This window comes from Phacochoerus africanus, chromosome 9 (assembly GCF_016906955.1).
Source record: "Phacochoerus africanus isolate WHEZ1 chromosome 9, ROS_Pafr_v1, whole genome shotgun sequence".
In the NCBI taxonomy this organism is placed as follows: Eukaryota; Metazoa; Chordata; class Mammalia; order Artiodactyla; family Suidae; genus Phacochoerus; species Phacochoerus africanus.
The window spans coordinates 50504426-50522576 of NC_062552.1; the positions used below are offsets into that span (position 1 = coordinate 50504426).

General features: G+C 41.9%; 1 protein-coding gene across 6 annotated transcripts in view; it reads left to right on the top strand.

Moving 5' to 3' along the window:
• The window catches only part of ARNT2 (aryl hydrocarbon receptor nuclear translocator 2), a 190135-nt gene that overhangs the window by 131196 nt on the left and 40788 nt on the right, over positions 1-18151 (top strand). For all 6 annotated transcript variants that reach the window (XM_047795780.1, XM_047795783.1, XM_047795782.1 and 3 more), the window contains 3 exons: positions 12896-12972; positions 14574-14708; positions 17040-17114. In XM_047795780.1, coding sequence (XP_047651736.1) covers positions 12896-12972; positions 14574-14708; positions 17040-17114 — 287 coding nt within the window. The remainder of the gene's footprint in view (positions 1-12895; positions 12973-14573; positions 14709-17039; positions 17115-18151) is intronic.

An 18151-nucleotide genomic window follows, 5' to 3' on the forward strand; every position in this document is an offset into this window, starting at 1 on the left:
CCTTAATGCAAATAAAACAAATATCTGAGACCAATAATCGATATCTTACAGAATGGTGGAATGTTAGAAGGGTCCTAATAATTAAAATATGAGAGGATTATGCTCACTGTCACCTCTCTTAATCAACATTGTTTTGGGATCTCTGCTCCAGGCAATAAAATAAGAAGAAATAAAGCATAATTACTTGAAAGGAAGACAAGAAAGAAAAGGATGATAGAATTAACATTACTTGCAGATGATATATATGATTGCCCGAAAAATCAGATTCAACCTACTGAAAAATCTTTTAGAAAAAAGAGTATAAACCCATCTGGGAAATAATAAAAAAGTAGTAACACATTAGAAAATACAATATGAAAAATACCCATGTATATAAATAACAACAACTTAAAATACATGTTAATAGTATTAATATGAAATAAATAAGATTTATTTACTGGGAACTCTATCTAGTCACTTATGATGGAGCATGACAAAGGATAATATGAGAAAAAGAATGTATATATGATATATGTATGTGTGACTAGGTCACCTTGCTGTACAGTAGACAATTGACAGAACTCTGTAAACCAGCTATAATGGAAAAAGTAAAAAATCATTTAAAAAAAGATTTATTTACTTAAACTACAAAGTAATGTTGGGGAATATGAATATAGCTAATGTACCAATTATATATGAATACAGCAAGGTGGAGAGTCCTATGTATTCTTTGATGTGAAGGTTTAGTATTACTAAAGATTTCAGTTTTTTCTAAAACAATATACAGATTTAATACAATTTTAATAATCATCCCAATGGGATTTCTTTTAAATGAAAATTAATTCTGAAATTCATAGGTCAAATAAATATAAAAGTAGCTAATAAAATTTTGATTAACAGAGTACTAGGAGGTAATTGACTTACTATATGTGAAAATATTTTTTAAATGATCCTAAATAATTAAGACGTGATAAATAAACCTTATAACTCCAATACTGAACAGCTATCAGAGACCTGAAATATACCCAAGTATCTTTAGAAGTATGCTGTGTGATGGAGGAAACGTTTTTAGTTAGTGTAAAAGGAAAAAAAAATTAGTATATAGTTTGAGGCCAGCTGAATTATCATTTGGAAAAGCATGAAATATAGCATATAAAAATAAATTTCAGATTTATTAAAGGTAAATATGGGAGTTCCCTGGTGGCTCCGTGGTTAAGGACTTGGCATTGTTATTGCTGTGGTTCTGGTTACTTCTGTGGTATAGGTTTGATCCCTGACCCAGAACTTCCTCATGCCACAGGTACAGCCAAAAATAAAAGGTAAATATGAAACTACAAAAGTACTGTCTGAAAATATGGCTAAAAATCTTACATATTCTTAGGGGAGAAGTTATACTTTTCAAAGAAAGAACACCAAAGGCAAAAACTACAGAGTAAAAGTTAACAGTTTTGATTATCTATATTTTAATAATACTCTCTGTAAAAATAAACAAAACACTTCAGGAGTTCCCATAGTGGGGCTGCAGAAACAAATCCAACTAGTAACCATGAGGTTGTGGGTTTGATCCCTGGCCTCGCTCAGTGGGTTAAGGATCTGATGTTGCCATGAGCTGTGATGTAGGTCACAGATGCAGCTCAGATCCCACGTTGCTGTAGCTGCGGTGTAGGTCAGCAACTGCAGCTCCGATTAGACCCCCAGCCCAGGAACTTCCATATGCCGCAGGGATGCGGCCTTAAAAAGCAAGAAAGCAAAAACAAACAAAAAAACATCTTTACAAATGCTTGGCCCCTCTGGTTTAGACACCATCCCTTCCATGGGGAGGCTGAGTCCAGTGTCCTAAGGAGAACCTTCAGACAGGCACAGAGGACATTCCTTTAAGGAAGTTTGGACTTACTAAAGATTTTCTGGAAATTAAACAAACACATACTTGGATCTTATTAGCAACTAAGGATGACTTGCCCACATTAAGGCCAAAATCAGTTGCAATTTTCCACTTTATTTCTGCAATGCCAAGGGATTATTTTAACCTAATTTTAGTTGGTGGATTAAAATGCATTCTTACAAATGAGGCTGTTTATACATTTAAAGGACTGAGAATTTAGGGCCCCATCAAGTCTCTTCCTCTACACTTCTAAGCTCAGGTACCTTCTAATTGAGACCTTTTATTTTGCTCTATCTTATTGATAGACATAAAACCACCACTATTTTATTATACTCGCAGATCCTGTGGGTTAGGAATTCAGACAGGATGTGGTAAAGATGACCTGTATCTGCTCCATCATGTCTGGGGCCCCTTATTCAAAGCCCAACACTTTTCTACTGTAATTTATGGTCAAAATACCCACAAGGGAATCTAACTTCACTTCTTGATGGAAGGTACATAAAGAGCATGGGTGTGGCTAGTTTATTTTATTTTTTTATTTTATTTTATTTTTGCTTTTTAGGGCCACACCCACGGCCCATGGAAGTTCCCAGGCTGGGGGTCCAGTTGGAACTGCAGCTGCCGGCCTACAGCACAGCCACAGCAGTGCTGCATCTGAGCTGCATCTGTGACCTGCACCACAGCTCACAGCAGTGCCAGATCCTTAACCCACTGAGTGAGGCCAGGAAGCAAACCCACAACTTCATGGTCAGATTCGTTTCCGCTGTGCCACAGCAGGAACTCCTGTGGCTAGTTTTTAAAACCCACAAAAGTTCTCAGTCATCACGGCGGGATAAAGAAGGCACCGACAAATGGATTGTGATATCTCTGGGCAGACGGTCTCAAGTATCAGCCAGTTAAAGCCTTCTCCTGCAGGATCCCTCCAAAGGATAGGACAGAAAAATAGGTTGTCTTGGAGTTCCCTTCTTGGCACAGTGGAAACGAATCTGTCTAGGAACCATGAAGATGTGGGTTCGATCCCTGGCCTTGGTCAGTGGGTTAAGGATCCGGTGTAGCCATGAGCTGTGGTGTAGGTGGCAGACACAGCTCGTACCCTGAGTTGCTGTGGCTGTGGTGTAGGCCTGCAGCTGTAACTCCAATTAGACCCCTAGCATGGGAACCTCCATATGCTGCAGGTACAGCCCTAAAAAGCGGGGGAAAAAAAAAAAAAAGATGTGTTGTCTTTCTCCTTTGCACCAGAGACTTCCCTCAAGGGGTCACCCTGGGCCCAGTTACAGGTAAAGCCCAGAGTCTGGAGGAGATTCCCCCGATCCTGGTTTTCTTCCTTTTCTCTCTCGCTCTCCTTGCTTACCTGCCCCTTCTTCCTTAGCTCACCTCCCATGTAAACTATCCACACTGAAGTCCTGGTCTCAGGCTCTGCTTTGGTTGAGCCTAAACCACAATACCCATTTGTCTAGTTGCTGGAAAAGCTATGGTTTGAAAAACTCAGATCTGAACTCAGTTTAGTCCACAGAACCTGAGAAATGGTGAGTCAAGTGGCCCCTTGAGACTTTTTCCACGGACAGCCAAAACCAGTGGAAAAAGGTGAACTTCCCTCTCAAGTGATCTTTGGAACTCCGATCATTGGCAGCAGATGATGTACCACTCCAATCATTGGCAGGAGATGCTGTACCACTCATGAGCATGGGAGCATGTAGTGGTCTCTCCCAGACTGGATGTGGCCACGTCACCTGAACCACTGTTTGAATGCAGGCTCAGATGGAGGTCCAGCGTGGCTCCTTCCAGTGGCCCTTCTTTCTTGTGTCACTTACTGTCGGTGGCATATACCCCTATGCTAGAGTACTTCCCACTAAGTGAAATTGAAGTGTGTGGATCCTGCCCCCACAAAGATTTAAAAACCATCTCTGCAAACAAGCTTGAATTTATGTCTTTATATTTAAAATGCATTTTTTTCTTTTTGTCTTTTTAGGGCCATACCCACAGCATATGGAGGTTCCCAGGCTAGGGATCAAATTGGAGCTGTAGCCACCGGCCTACACCACAGCCAGGGCAATGCCAGATCCGAGCCATGTCTGCAACCTACACCACAGCTCACGGCAACGTCGGATCCTTAACCCACTGAGCGAGGCCCAGGATCAAACCTTCGTCCTCATTGATGCTAGTCAGATTCATTTCCACTGAGCCATGACCGGAACTCCATAAAATATATTCTTTCTAAGAAGCATATGGTTAGGTCTTGCTTTTTTATCCAATCTGATAAACTTGGCCTTTTGATCGGGGCATTTAAACCATTTATATTTAATGTGATTATTGATATGATTCCTTTATGTTATTTGTTTTTTGTTTTCCTGTTTGTTCTTTGTTCCTTTTTCCTCTTTTCCTGCCTTCATTTGGAATTTTTTATGATTTCATTTTACCTCCTTTCTTAAATTATTGCTGTAACTATTTTGGTACCTTAATGGATGCTGTAGGGATTATGATAATATGCATCTTAACTCATCACAGTCTGTCTTCAAGCAACACTTCCAGGGTTCCTATGTGGTGCAGCAGTTTAAGGACCTGGCATTGTCACTGTAGTGTCTCCAGTTGCTGCTGTGGTGTGGGTTCCATCCCTGGCCCGGGAATTTCCACATGTCATGGATGCAGCCAAAAAAAACAAAAACAAAAACAAAACAAAAAAATATATATATACTACTTCATGTACAGTATAAAAAACTCTCAATAGTGTGCACCCATTTTTCTCCTCAATAAGAAAATAATCTTTTCTATTTACTCATGTAGTTACCATTTCCAGTGGTTTTCATGCTTTTGTGTAGAGCTGTATTTTCAATGGGTGTTGTTTCTCTTCTGCCCTAAAGATGGTTTTAACATTTCTAATAGTGATGGTCAATTGGAGCTGAATTATTTCAGCTTTCGTGTGTGCAAAGCTTGAAAAAGTCTCTATTTCACCTATATTTTTGAAAGATATTTTCACTTAGTATAGAATTCCAGGTAGACAGGTTTTTTTCTTTCAATATATTACTACCCTCTCACTTGCATTGTTTCTGGCAAGAAATCAGCTGCCATATGTCTCCCTATTCCTATGTGTATAAACATGTCTTTTTTTTTTTTCCTTTGGGGTCTTTGAAGATGTTCTCTTTATCACAGGTTGTGAGACACTTATGATGGGTCCTGCTGAAATTTTCACACTTCTCCTGCTTGGGGTTTGTTCGGCCCCTTGTATCTGCAGATTTATACTTTGCATCAAATTTGAAAATTTTTCCATGGTTATTTCTTCAAATATTTTTTCTGTTTCCCTTCTCTCTCTTCTCCTTCAGAGACTCCAATTGCACATGCTGAGGCCACTTCAAATTTCCAACAACTTGTGGAGGCTCTTTTTTTAAAAAAAATTTTATTTTGCTCTGTTGTTAACCTTGGATTATTTCCATTGCTATGTCTTCAGATTCACTAATCTTTTCTTTTTTCTGTTATGCCATTAATGTGATATAGTACACTTTTTATCTCAGATATTATAGGTTTCGTCTATATAAGTTTGATTGAGGTCTTTTTTTATATCTCCCATGGCTCTGTTTAACTGTTTGAACACATACAGTGCAGTTATAACAATTTTAATATCTTTATTTGCTAATTCCAAGATGTTTATCCGTTCTGAGTGAGTTTTGACTGGTTGGGTTTTTTTTTTTTTTTTCTTATTGTGGGTTGTATTTTCCCAATCTATTACATACCTGGTAATTTTTTTAATTGGATGCCAGCCGTTGTGCAATTTAAGTTGCTGGCTTGGAAACTCTCTTTAAGGCAGGAAGTTGGGACAATCACAACGCTTACTTATTTCCTATTTCTCAGGGATTGCTTTTGTTCAATGCCTGATTACCAGGGTCTTGGAAACCATTGTTTATTCTGTTTTGTTTGTTGTTTTCTTTTTTTTTTCCAAGAAGGTAAACTTGATCTCTGTTATTCCATCTTGGCTAGAAGCATACCTTCCACTGTGATTTTTTAAAAAATACAGACTCAAGGGTGCTTTGGTTATGGAGAGCTGTCAGCACAATTCACACCTTGCTTCCTGAACATACTTCTTTTGGTGCCACTACGCCAACTTCTGTGGTCTCCAGAATAGAGGCAGTGAGGGGCCTGAGTAATGACCACGCCTGGTGCTCGTGTCCTAAGTAATTAGTATACTAATAAGTGATTGAGTTTGGCTGCATATAACAGAAAACTCAAGAGAGAGTGCCTTAAACAATTTATTTGATGAATCTTCCTCTCATACAGGAAATCCAAAGGTAGGCAGTCCAGAGTTGGTTTAGGGGCTCTGTGACGTAATTAGGGACCCACTCTCCTTGCGTTCTATTGTGTGGCGGTGGCCTTCCTGCCTTCAAGACAGCTGCTATGTTCCATCATCATGTGTGCATTTAACTGAAAAGGAGCTTTCCGGAAAGCCTCATTCATTGACTTCTGCTTACATCTCATAGACCAGAGCTTGTCCCCTGACCCACCTCTAACTCTCACAGAGAGAAGACACTGCTGCTCTGAATAACGCATTCTTTTAGTATGAAAGGGAAGACAGTGTGTGTGAGTCTGGTCATTAGCTGTCTTCTCCACAGGAGAGAAGAAAAAGGAGCGGGTTTGGGTGGGAAGATTGGAGCAATAGTGAGTTTGAAGAGCCTGTGAGACGGTGGTAGATATTTTTAGTAAACAAGTGGAATCAGGGTCTAGAATTCCAGAAGTCGGCATACACTGAGTCTCCTTAATGTGTGGTCAGCAACATAGGCAATGAGGGAAGGATCAAAAGCAATGAGGGTAGGAGGACCCTCCTCAAACTCTGAAGAATGGCAACACCTAAAGCAGTAGTTCCCAAGCTTGGTCCCTGGCAATGGGAGTCCTTGAGATGGTTTCAGGGGCATCCAAAGTTAAAACTATTTTCTCTTTTTTCCCTTTTTTTTTTTTTTTTTTTGGTCTTTTTGTCTTTTCAGGGCCTCACCCACATCATATGGAGGTTCCCATGCTAGAGGTCTTATCGGAGCTGCAGCTGCCGGCCTACGCCACAGCCACAGCCATGCCAGATCCAAGCCGCGTCTGTGACCTACACCACAGCTCACAGCAACACTGGATCCTTAACCCACCGAGCAAGGCCAGGGATTGAACCTGAAACCTCATGGTTCCTAGTCGGATTTGTTTCCCCTGTGCCATGACGGGAACTCCTAAAACTATTTTCATAAAAGCAAGTTATTTTCCCTTTTCACTGTGTTAGTATTGGGACTAATGGTGCAAAAACATTGGTGGGTGAAAACTGCCATAGCCTTAGCATCTATCAAAGCAGGGGTACCAAACCGTCGTAGTAGTCATTGTATTTTTAGCACCATGCACTTGCAGTAAAAAGTAATTTCGAAATTTAAAAAATGTTGGTTTCATTTGACAGGGTCCTTAGCGAAAAAGTGAAAATGTTAGTAATGTTAATTTTATTAAACTCTGAAATGTAAGTATGTCTAAAATGACCTCTGCTGCAGACCAGAGCGTGGTGCTTGTGTCAAGGAGAAGCATTTGTGCAGTTGTTTGAGCTGTGAGCTGAACTAGCTGCTTTTTTCATAAACACCATTTTTTTAGTTAAAAGAATGACTAACTATGGTTATTCGAACTTGTGTTTTGGTAATATCTTCCTTAAAAAGTTAGAATGAGTACAATTGACAGTACTGGTTGTCAGTGATAAAATTCAAGCTTTCTAGTGAAAATTTGAATTTTGAAAAACTTGTAACCACGACCATAATCACAGCCAATATCTAGAACTGTTCCTGATGACGTACATGGTGATATTGTGTGATTTTTTTTATATTGTATAATGTTATATGTCAGCATTTAAAATATTTATATAGGAGTTCCTGTTGTGGTACAGCGGAGACAAATCTGACTAGGAACTATGAGGTTGCAGGTTCGATTCCTGGCCTCACTCAGTGGGTTAAGGATCCTGCTTGGTGTGGCTATGGTGTAGGCCGGCAGCTGTAGGTCTGACTTGACCCCTAGCCTGGGAACCTCCATATGCCTCAAGTGCAGCCCTAAAAAGCAAAATAATAATAATAATAAAATAAAAATAAAAGATTTATGTAATTTGGTGAACCAGTATTTTCCAAATGACCAATACATGATGTTCGAAATCATGCATGGGTAAAAGATCCAGTCAGTGTGTTGGCTCAATTTATTTTAATATAATAGGGTCTAAAAAATTCATTGATATAGTCAATGGCACTGCAGTTAACCTTTAAGAAGCTACCATTTGTCAAGGTTTAGGAAAATATCAAAGAAGAATATCAATAATTATCTTTAAAAAAACTTCTCCTCCCTCCAACTAGATATCTATGTGAGGATATATTTTCTTCATATGCCTCAAGTAAAACAATGTACTGTAATAGACTTCATGCACAGCAGATAATAGAATCTAGCTGTCTATTGTTAACCAAGGCATTAAAGATATTTGCAAAAACACCAAACAGTAATTCAGGGATAATTTTTTAAAAGTATCTTATTTAGTGGAGACATGTCCACTAACATCAGAAACAAGGCAAGAGTGCACCCTATACCTATTCAACATTGTAATTGGGATGTTAGCCCATGTAATTCAATAAGAAAAATCAGGGGAGTTCCTGATGTGGTGCAGTGGAAATGAATCCGACTGGGAACCATGAGGTTTCGGGTTCGATCCCTGGCCTCGCTCAGTGGGTTAAGATACAAAGATGATTTTCAGACATATAAAATAATGCTCAAACTCACTCATAGTTAGAGAAATGCAAAGTTAGACAACAGTGAAATACCATTTCTAAGCTACCAAACTAACAAAAATTAAATAATATGACAGCCTATTCTGTTGGCCAAGACCAGGGAAACGGGCCTCCCATACCTTGGTGGAGAGGCATATCGGGACACCCCTTCTGGAAGGACATCTAGCAACACTTAACTAAACGACATACACGAACCCTTAGCTTGACACCTGGCAATCCTACTTCTACGATAGGTGTATCTTCTGTGTGTATCTACATCTCCAATTATTTTTTTCTTTATATTTATTTTTTTAATTTTTAAATTTATTTAAATTATTTATTTATTTATTTTGCTTTTTAGGGCTGTTACCCACAGCATATGGAGGTTCCTAGTCTAGGGGTGGAATTGGAGCTGTAGCTGCTGGCCTACGCCAGAGACACAGCCACACCAGATCCGAGCCATGTCTGTGACCTGCACCACAGCTCATGGCAATGCCGGATCCTTAACACACTGAGCAAGGCCAGCAATCAGACCTGCGTCTTCATGGATGCTAGCCAGATTCGTTTCTGCTGAGCCAGGACAGGAACTCCTTTTTTCTTTATCTTTAAAAATTTTTTATTTAATTGAAATCTAGTAAATTCACAATGCTGTGGTGATTTCTGCTGTACCACAAGGTGATTTAATTATACATATATACGTGTGTGTGTGTGTGTATATATATATATGTATGCATATATGCATTCTTTTTCATATTCTTTTCCATTATAGTTTATCACAGGATATTGAATGTAAGTTCCCTGTACACAGTAGGACCTTGTTGTTTACCCAGTCTGTATATAATAGTTTGTCGTAATTAGGTATCTTAATTTTTTAGAGTATAGTTGATTTAGAGTGTTTCTTCAATTTCTTTTGTACAGCAAAGTGACCCAGTCATACACAGTTCCCATGCTGTACGGTAGGACCCCATTGCCCACCCATTCCAAATGTAACAGTTTGCGTCCACCAACCCCAAAACTCCCCATTCATCCCACTCCCTGGCAACCACAAGTCTGCTCTCCATAGTTGTGATCTGTCTCATTTTTGCCATATTTTAGATTCCACATATAAGTGATATCATATGGTATTTGTCTTTGATTTACTTCACTTAGTATGAAACTCTCTAGTTGCATCCATGTTGTTGCAAATGGTATTATCTTGTCCTTTTTATGGCTGAGTAGTATTCCATTATATGCATTTCCACATCTTCTTAATCTGTCGATGGACATTTAGGTTGTTTCCATGTCCTGGCTATTGTGAATAGTGCTGCGGTGAACATGGCAGGGGTGCATGTATCTTTTTGATTAAATGTTTTGTCCAAATGTATGCCCAGGAGTGGGATTGCTGGGTCATATGGTAGTTCCATATTTAGTTTTCTAAGGTACCTCCAGACTGGTTTCCATAGTGGTTGTACCAATTTACATTCCCGCCAATAGTGCAGGAGGGGACCCTTTTCTCCAGACCCTCTCCAGCATTTATTATTTGTTGACTTGTTAATAACAGCCATTCTGGGAGTTCCCGTCATGGCGCAGTGGTTAACGAATCCGCCTAGGAACCATGAGGTTGCGGGTTTGATCCCTGCCCTTGCTAAGTGGGTTAACGCTCTTTGACATAAATCACAGCAACACCTTGTTTGATCCACCTCCTAGAATAAGGTCGGTAAAAACAAAAATAAACCAATGGGACCTAATTAAACTCAAAAGCTTCTGCACAGCATTAAAAAACCCTTTAAAAAAAAAAAAAAAAACAGGAGTTCCCGTCGTGGCTCAGTGGTTAACGAATCTGACTAGGAACTATGAGGTTGTGGGTTCGGTCCCTGCCCTTGCTCAGTGGGTTAACGATCCGGCGTTGCCGTGAGCTGTGGTGTAGGTTGCAGACACGGCTCGGATCCTGCGTTGTTGTAGCTCTGGCGTAGGCCAGTAGCTACAGCTCCGATTCAACCCCTAGCCTGGGAACCTCCATATGCTGCGGGAGCGGCCCAAAGAAATAGCAAAAAGGCAAAAAAAAAAAAAAAAGAGGGAATTCCCGTTGTGGCTCAGTGGTTAGCAAACCCAACTGGCATCCATGAAGACACAGGTTTGATCCCTGGCCTTGTTCAGTGGGTTAAGGATCTGGTGTTGCTGTGAGCTATGGTGTAGGTCGCAGTCGCATCTTGGATTCTGTGTTGCTGTGTCTGTGGTGTAAGTTAGTGGCTACAACTCTGATTCAATCCCTAGTTGGGGAACCTCCTCGGTGCAGCCCTCAAAAGACAGACAGACAGACAGACAGAAAGAAGGAAGGAAGGAAGGAAGGAAGGAAAGAAAAAGAAATAAAGAAAGAAGGAAAGAAAGAAAAGAAAGAGAGACAGAAAGAAGGGAAGGAAGGAAGGAAAGAAGGAAGGAAAGAAAAAGAAAGAAAGAAGGAAGGAAAGAAAGAAAAGAAAGAGAGACAGAAAGAAGGAAGGAAGGAAGGAAGGAAGGAAAGAAAAAGAAAGAAGAAGGAAAGAAAGAAAGAAAGAAAGAAAGAACGATAAGAAGAAAGAAGAAGAAAGCAAGAAGAAAGGAAGGAAGGCAAGGTACTTAGGCAGTGAACTTGAAGGAAGAACAACCCACAGAATGGGAGAAAATCTTTGCAAATGATGCAACAGACAAGGTTCTAATACACCTCCAGTTCTTAAGAAAATACATATGCACAGGATTATTCTATGCAGCCTTGTTTGTAATTGCAAAATATTGGAAACACCTAAACATTCTTATATAGGAAAGTGGTTGTATACAGCCTTGGTCAGTCCACATAATACAGTAGTAAGAGATTATAGGAAAGGATGAGGAAGAGCTCTGTGAATGTTTATGGAGTGAATTCCAGAACATTCTGTTAGGTGAAATAAACAAAGCCCCAAAGAGTATCTACAGTACACGGCTCTCCTAGAAGTAGAGGAGATAAGAAAATACACATGTATATGTTCATTTATGCAAAAGAAATACAGCAAGGATAAAGCAGAAACCTGAGAGGCTGGCTGCCTGCAGGGGGTGGATGTGAAAGGGGCAGAAAGCCGAGGGGAGTGTCAAGAGGGAGGTGGGATGAGGACGGAGTGACATTTCTCTGGCTCTTAGAACCACAGGCAGGATAACACTCCCGTCCCAGTCTGTAGCGACGGGCTGTCACAGTGCTGGTGTGAGTCTATCACTGGGAACCTTTGGTCCGACCTAGTGGGGGAATATTTACGTCGAGTGTTATGCAGTATGAAAGGGAATTGTCTACGTAACAGCTCTTGCCTCGGAGATAACAGAACGGAGTGCTTGTTTTTCTACAACAGTCCTAACCAACTACAGCTGCTTGGGAACCTGTACCCTGAGTGACCCCAGAGGCCAGACTCCCACTGGACCAAACAGCGGATACTTTTCCAACCAAAGAACAAGGAGGATTGTTCTAACCAACTCCTCTCTATCCAGAGCACTGGTTTTCCCCTCACCCTCACCAGTTTCTCCTTTCTAGCCCTCCAAAACCCTGACTTGACCCCAGAAGGGGGAACACTGGTTGTGTTCGCTTGCCTGGCAAGTTAGTAACTTTGGTTTTGGGGAGCTTTATTATTTATTTATTTTTAATGATTCTGCCTCGCATGGTCTTTGATTTTTGGCAATAAATAAGTAAAATATGTACATAATTTGAAATGCCCATATATACTTCTTACTGAAATTTCTCATGCAACCAAATATTTTAGCCAAGTTTTGCAAATGTGTAAATGAATTTCATCTTCCCTAAATTCCCCTGCAGGAGTTCCCGTCGTGGCTCAGTGGTTAACAAACCTGACTAGTATCCAAGAGGATGCGGGTTCAATCCCTGGCGTCTCTCAGTGGGTTAAGGATCCAGCATTGCCATGAGCTGTAGCGCAGATTGCAGACACGGCTCGGATCCTGAGTTATTGTGGCTGTGGTGTAGGCTGGCAGCTATAGCTCCGACTTGACCCCTAGCCTGGGAACCTCCACATGCCATGGGTACGGCCCTAAAAAGACGAAAGACAAAAAAAAAAAATTCCTCTGCATCATCCACACATGCAGATGATAACGTACCCTGAAATTATCAAAAGACACCAAGGAGAAAGAGGGACACAAAATGAGCAAGGAGCTGGCTAATTCATTGGCTAGCTTCCCAGACCCCCCCGTGTACAGCAGCGGATCTGTACTTTTGATTGGGTAAATAAATTCATGGACACTTTTGGCCCTTTTCTAGTCATCTTGGGCATGTTGTTGACAACGCTGGCATTTCTCATTTCAGGAATGACTATACCTGAAGAAGATGCTGATGTGGGACAAGGCAGCAAATACTGCCTTGTGGCAATTGGGAGACTTCAGGTAGGAAAAGGCTCATGGCCCTTTTAGTCTCCAAGGAGGGCTCACTAGTATACACTGCAGCAAGAGCCTGCAGGTTTGGATGCCTGTTTGGATCTCCTGTGTCCTCAGTATTGTTGGGGTCTGTGTCTCGCTGTGTATGAGAAGGATGAGACGGAATCTGGGAGAAGGGGAGCTGTGAGCCATGAGTTCTTGCTTCCTTGAGGACCTGAGTCAGTCCATCCCCCACACAGGGACCAGTTCCTCCAAAGTCAAGTTCTGCTCACATCACAGCCCTGGGGTTTGTTTTTTTTTTTAATGTTATTGGAGTATAGTTGATTTAGTGTTGTGTTGGTTTCAGGTGTACAGCAGAGTGATTCCGTTATCCATATGTATGTGTGTATTCTTTTTCAGATTCTTTTCTGTTACAGGTTATTCCGGTTATTCCAAGATATTGCGTGTAGTTGCCAGTGCTCTACAGGTGGTCCTTATTGTCTCACACCCCTGTTGGATCACTCGAATGTGTCCCCTTGGGCTGCAGGATAAAGCACTTGCTCATCTCACAGCCTCGTCTCCCCCCTCCCCTCTCTCCTGCCCTATTCGCAAACCACATCATTCCCTTTTCCGCAAACCCACCATGCATTTCCCCACCTATGGGGGTGTCCACAGGCTGTTGCTTCTGCCTGGCCTTCCCTAGTTTCCCTTCTCCTTTCAGAAGCCCTTCTCCCGGTTTTTTCCTATTTCCCCCTCCTTCAAGAGCCAGTCAAATGCCTCCTTTGCCTGCCTGGTCAAAAGGAGCCATTCCCTCTTCCCTGCTGAGTGTTGAGGTCACATGTCAGTTACAGCTTTTCACTGTGTGTTTTGTATGGCTAGTGGAATGCAAGCTCCTCCAGGGCAGGGAATCTGCCCTTTTAACTTTGTGAAAATTAGATATGCTAAATAATGTATATAAAGCCCACGGACTCCATGTCCAGCATACACAGTAGCGACTCAGTCTTTCTCCCTGTGGCCTCAAGGGCCTTCCTTGTACTGGTGATGGGGACATGGTAGATGTAGGCAGAGGACACTAAGCTTTCACATCCCCGATGTCCTAAGCCCTGTCATTTGCAGACAAATGAATAAGTCATTCCATTCACATAGAGAAGTATTGGTTATTCCTTGCAAAGGGGAAGAGCGCACACTTGGGTAAATTCAATTCATAGGTGTAGGCTTGCCACATATTTTGACCAGTTCCTTAGACAGGTTTGCCATCCTTAGCAAAGGAAAGATGGGGAAGGGGAGGGTATTAACATTTCTGAGCACCAACCACGTGCCAGACGGTGTGCCAGGGTTTAACGTTCAGTGTTTCTTTGAACCTCACAACCACCCTCTGAGGTTACAGGCGTCCTTATTCCCAGTGACTGATAAGGAAACTGAGACTCAGAAATGTCGTGAAAGTGATCCAGTGTTCCAGTTAGCCCACGGTGTGATCGGGGCAATCTGAGACACTCTAGACTCATTGTACTCATGACCTCGAAGGATCTGTGACCGTAAATGCACATGGATCCTCCCCATCCTGTAACTCAGGTGCCACCTCCGTCTCCATCTCTGTGAACACCACCTCCCTGTGGGTTTCTCCACTGCAGGTGACCAGCTCTCCTGTATGCATGGACATGAGCGGGATGTCAGTGCCCACGGAATTCCTATCCCGGCATAACTCTGACGGGATCATCACATTTGTGGACCCAAGATGCATCAGTGTGATCGGCTACCAACCCCAGGTAGGCAGTTCTGAGCTCACGGCAATGGGTTAGAGACTTCGTGTTACGTAAAATACGCCTACCTCATTTGTTTGAGATACAACAGAATGACCATACAGGGAAACACAGCGTAAAAATCCATCTCCCCACCAGGGCAGAGCAGTGTCCCTCCAAAGCAAGGAAGAATATTGTACGCGACTGAGCCACTTACAATTAACTCTTCATTTTTTTGCCCTAGCCATTCAGTTTATCTAGCTGACTTTTCATAAAGTAGTTAAGATGTTCTATGAAAGGGGCGCTCTCTGATCAATTAATTTTAATTAACAGGAAATAGCCTTCTTGGAAACGTAAAAAGTATATTGATGTGAAAGACTCGGAAAAGTCTTAAAGATGTTCACTGAATTTTGCCGAACCACTTGTTTCTCAGATGCATATGGAACCCCTTTGTACAGCGGGCACATATTCAGATCTTGTCCTCCAGATGTTTTTTTAAATAAGTGGGTAAGAAACACGAAAGTCATGAGACATACCAAAAGACAGGAGAGATTGTTCCAAATTAAAATAAACCTGGAGTTCCCATTGTGGCTCAGAAAGTTAAGAACCCTACTAATATCCATGAGGATGCAGGTTTGATTCCTGGCCTCGCTCAGTGGGTTAAGGACCTGGCGTTGCCGTGAGCTGTGGTGTAGGTCACAGATGCAGCTCAGATCCTGCATTGCTGTGGCTGTAGTGTAGGCCGGCAGCTGCAGCTCCCATTTGACCCCAAGCCTGGGAACATCCATATGCCATGGGTGTGGCTCTAAAAAGAAAAAAAGAAAAGGAAAGAAAAAGAAATAAGATAAAATCAAATAAACCAAAGAGGTAAAATAATAATATGCAGTGTAAGAGCCTTAACCGGGTTCTCAGCCTGAAGACATATAGCTATAAAGGACCTATGGGAGACTATTGAGGAAATGCTAATACATACGGAGTAATGAGTGATTTTATCACATTATTATTGATTTTTTAGTTGTAATACGGTATAAGTTTGTAAAATAATGGCATTTTTATAAGATACGTACTTCAGGGAGAAGTGTCATGATTTCTGCTACTTATTTTCAAATGATTCAAGAAATGTTTAAAAATATGTGTGTGTCTGTAGGTGTGAAAGATCTTTCATTTACATGCTTGTATATTTATATTTACATATGTATGAAAGAAAGAGAAAAATGCTAAGGTGGCAAAATATTGACATGATATTTGGATATAAAGGATGCACAGGTATTTATTATGCTACCCTTTCAGCTTTTCTATAGATCTGAGTTTCTTTCAAAATAAAGGCACTTAAACAAAATGAAAGAAAAAATGATCTTTGTTCTGAGAAACAAAGTTTGAGGTAGGTTGGTATGAGTATTTTAATTACCTGTGTATTTTAGAACTAGGAGCAGACCAAATTGAAATAAAAATAGCCCATTTGTAGAATTCTACATCTCTAGATTCATGCAAACTTGAGATTCTGGGGTGGAGTGAAGGGGAAAATTAATCTATTTCCAAGTTCATGGTACCTTCTGATGGCGGTCTATTTCTAGCCAGATCCATTTATCCTCTGGCACCTGCCGTGAGCGTCTAGATGCTTCTTGGAACACATATAAGCCTTCCTTTCCACAAACAAGTATCACCTCCCGCGGAGGCCTTTTGCTGATTTGGGTTCTGACTGATGACTTAGATGAAATCCTTTGCCATTTAAGACACTTCCAACTGGATCACTTTCCTATAACTCATTCGGAGTTGCCTTTTGACAGTTTATCTTATTCCAGTTGGTTTCATTGCAAAACACACTTTTGTTTGGGGTTAGTGCTAGGTCCTCTGAATAAAACATAGATGAGGGAAGGTAGGCTGTAAACAGCCTTTCAGCACGTACAGTTATTTTATGATAATACCATTTCTCTGGGCACAAGAGAACTACAGTTTCCCCAATTAAACAGTTCTGGTTTTCGTAGACAACACGTCTGTCCCCATGCTAGCATTTGCATTCTTTTTATGCTCATTAAAATATGTTTATTACAGTTGGCCTGTACAGTTTGCCTCTCCAAGGCAAACAAAAATTAAATTGCATCCTGAAGCTGCTGATCTAATGCCTTAGCAAAATTAGAAGTTGGCATTGAAGGTGCCAAAGGAACTGAGGATAGGGGACCAGACGCCTGCTCCATGATGCCTCCAAGGGAACATTTGCATCGACTTATTCCACCTTATGATGGAGTGAGCTAAAGGAGATGGATTGAAGGCGATGCCTGTGTGCACTCTTGTCGAACAGTGAGACAGCAATGATGAAACGTGGGCTTGGGGATTATTAATGCTTGTCTCTTTATTTAGGATCTTCTAGGAAAGGACATTTTGGAGTTCTGCCACTCTGAGGATCAGAGCCATCTGCGGGAGAGCTTCCAGCAGGTACCACCAGTGCTCATTTACAGCTGATGTAGAAGCCGGGTACACACAGATATAGTCCTATGATGTGCTGGGCCGGCTGCAGGGTCCCACCCAAGGCACCAGTCAGGGCGCCTGCCATGAAGGAGCTCGCAGTCCAGCGGGGAAGGCAGACCCTCGGGGAAGAGCTTCTGTGTCATGGGAGAGGAGCAGAGGATGGAGAGGTTACAGTGTGGAGAAGAGGCAGGAACAGTCCTGAGGAGAGGTACCAACCGGGATGGGACTTAAAAGATAAGCAGAGAAGAGATGAAAGAACATTCCAGGCAGAGGGGGCCAGCACCAGAGATCCAAAAGAGCCTGGCCTGTTGGGAGAGTTATAAGTAGTTCCTTAGGGCTGGAGTGACACTGACCAGCTTTTAGCGAGGAGGTGGGTGGTGGTCAAAAATGAGACCAGTGAAGCCAAGTGCTGAAGGGCCTCATGTGCCGCGGCTGAGGAATTTCTCTCTGAGTCTTTTAACTGGGGACTCCTTTGAGGATTTAAAGCAGAGCAGTGTTGGAGTTCCCATCGTGGTGCAGCGGAAACAAATCTGACTAGGAACCATGAGGTCGCGGGTTTGATCCCTGGCCTCGCTCAGTGGGTTAAGGATCAGGCGTTGCCGTGAGCTGTGGTGTAGGTCACAGATGAGGCTCAGATCCCGAGTTGCCGTGGCTGTGGTGTAGGCCGGCGGCTATAGCTCCAATTCGACCCCTAGCCTGGGAACCTCCACATGCTGTCAGTGCAGCCCTAAAAAGAAGAAGAAAAAAAAAAGCAGAGCAGTGTTTTTGAAAAACAAGTTTGGTGGCGTTCCTGTCATTGCCCAGCGGTTAATGAACCCAACTAGTATCCATGAGGACACAGGTTCGATCCCTAGCCTCGCTTGGTGAGTTAAGGATACGGCGTTGCCGTGAGCTGTGGTGTTGGTCACAGATGTGGCTCGGATGGATTCTGTGTTGCTGTGGTGTAGGCCAGCGGCTACAGCTCTGATGTGACCCCTAGCCTGGGAACCTCCATATGCCACGGG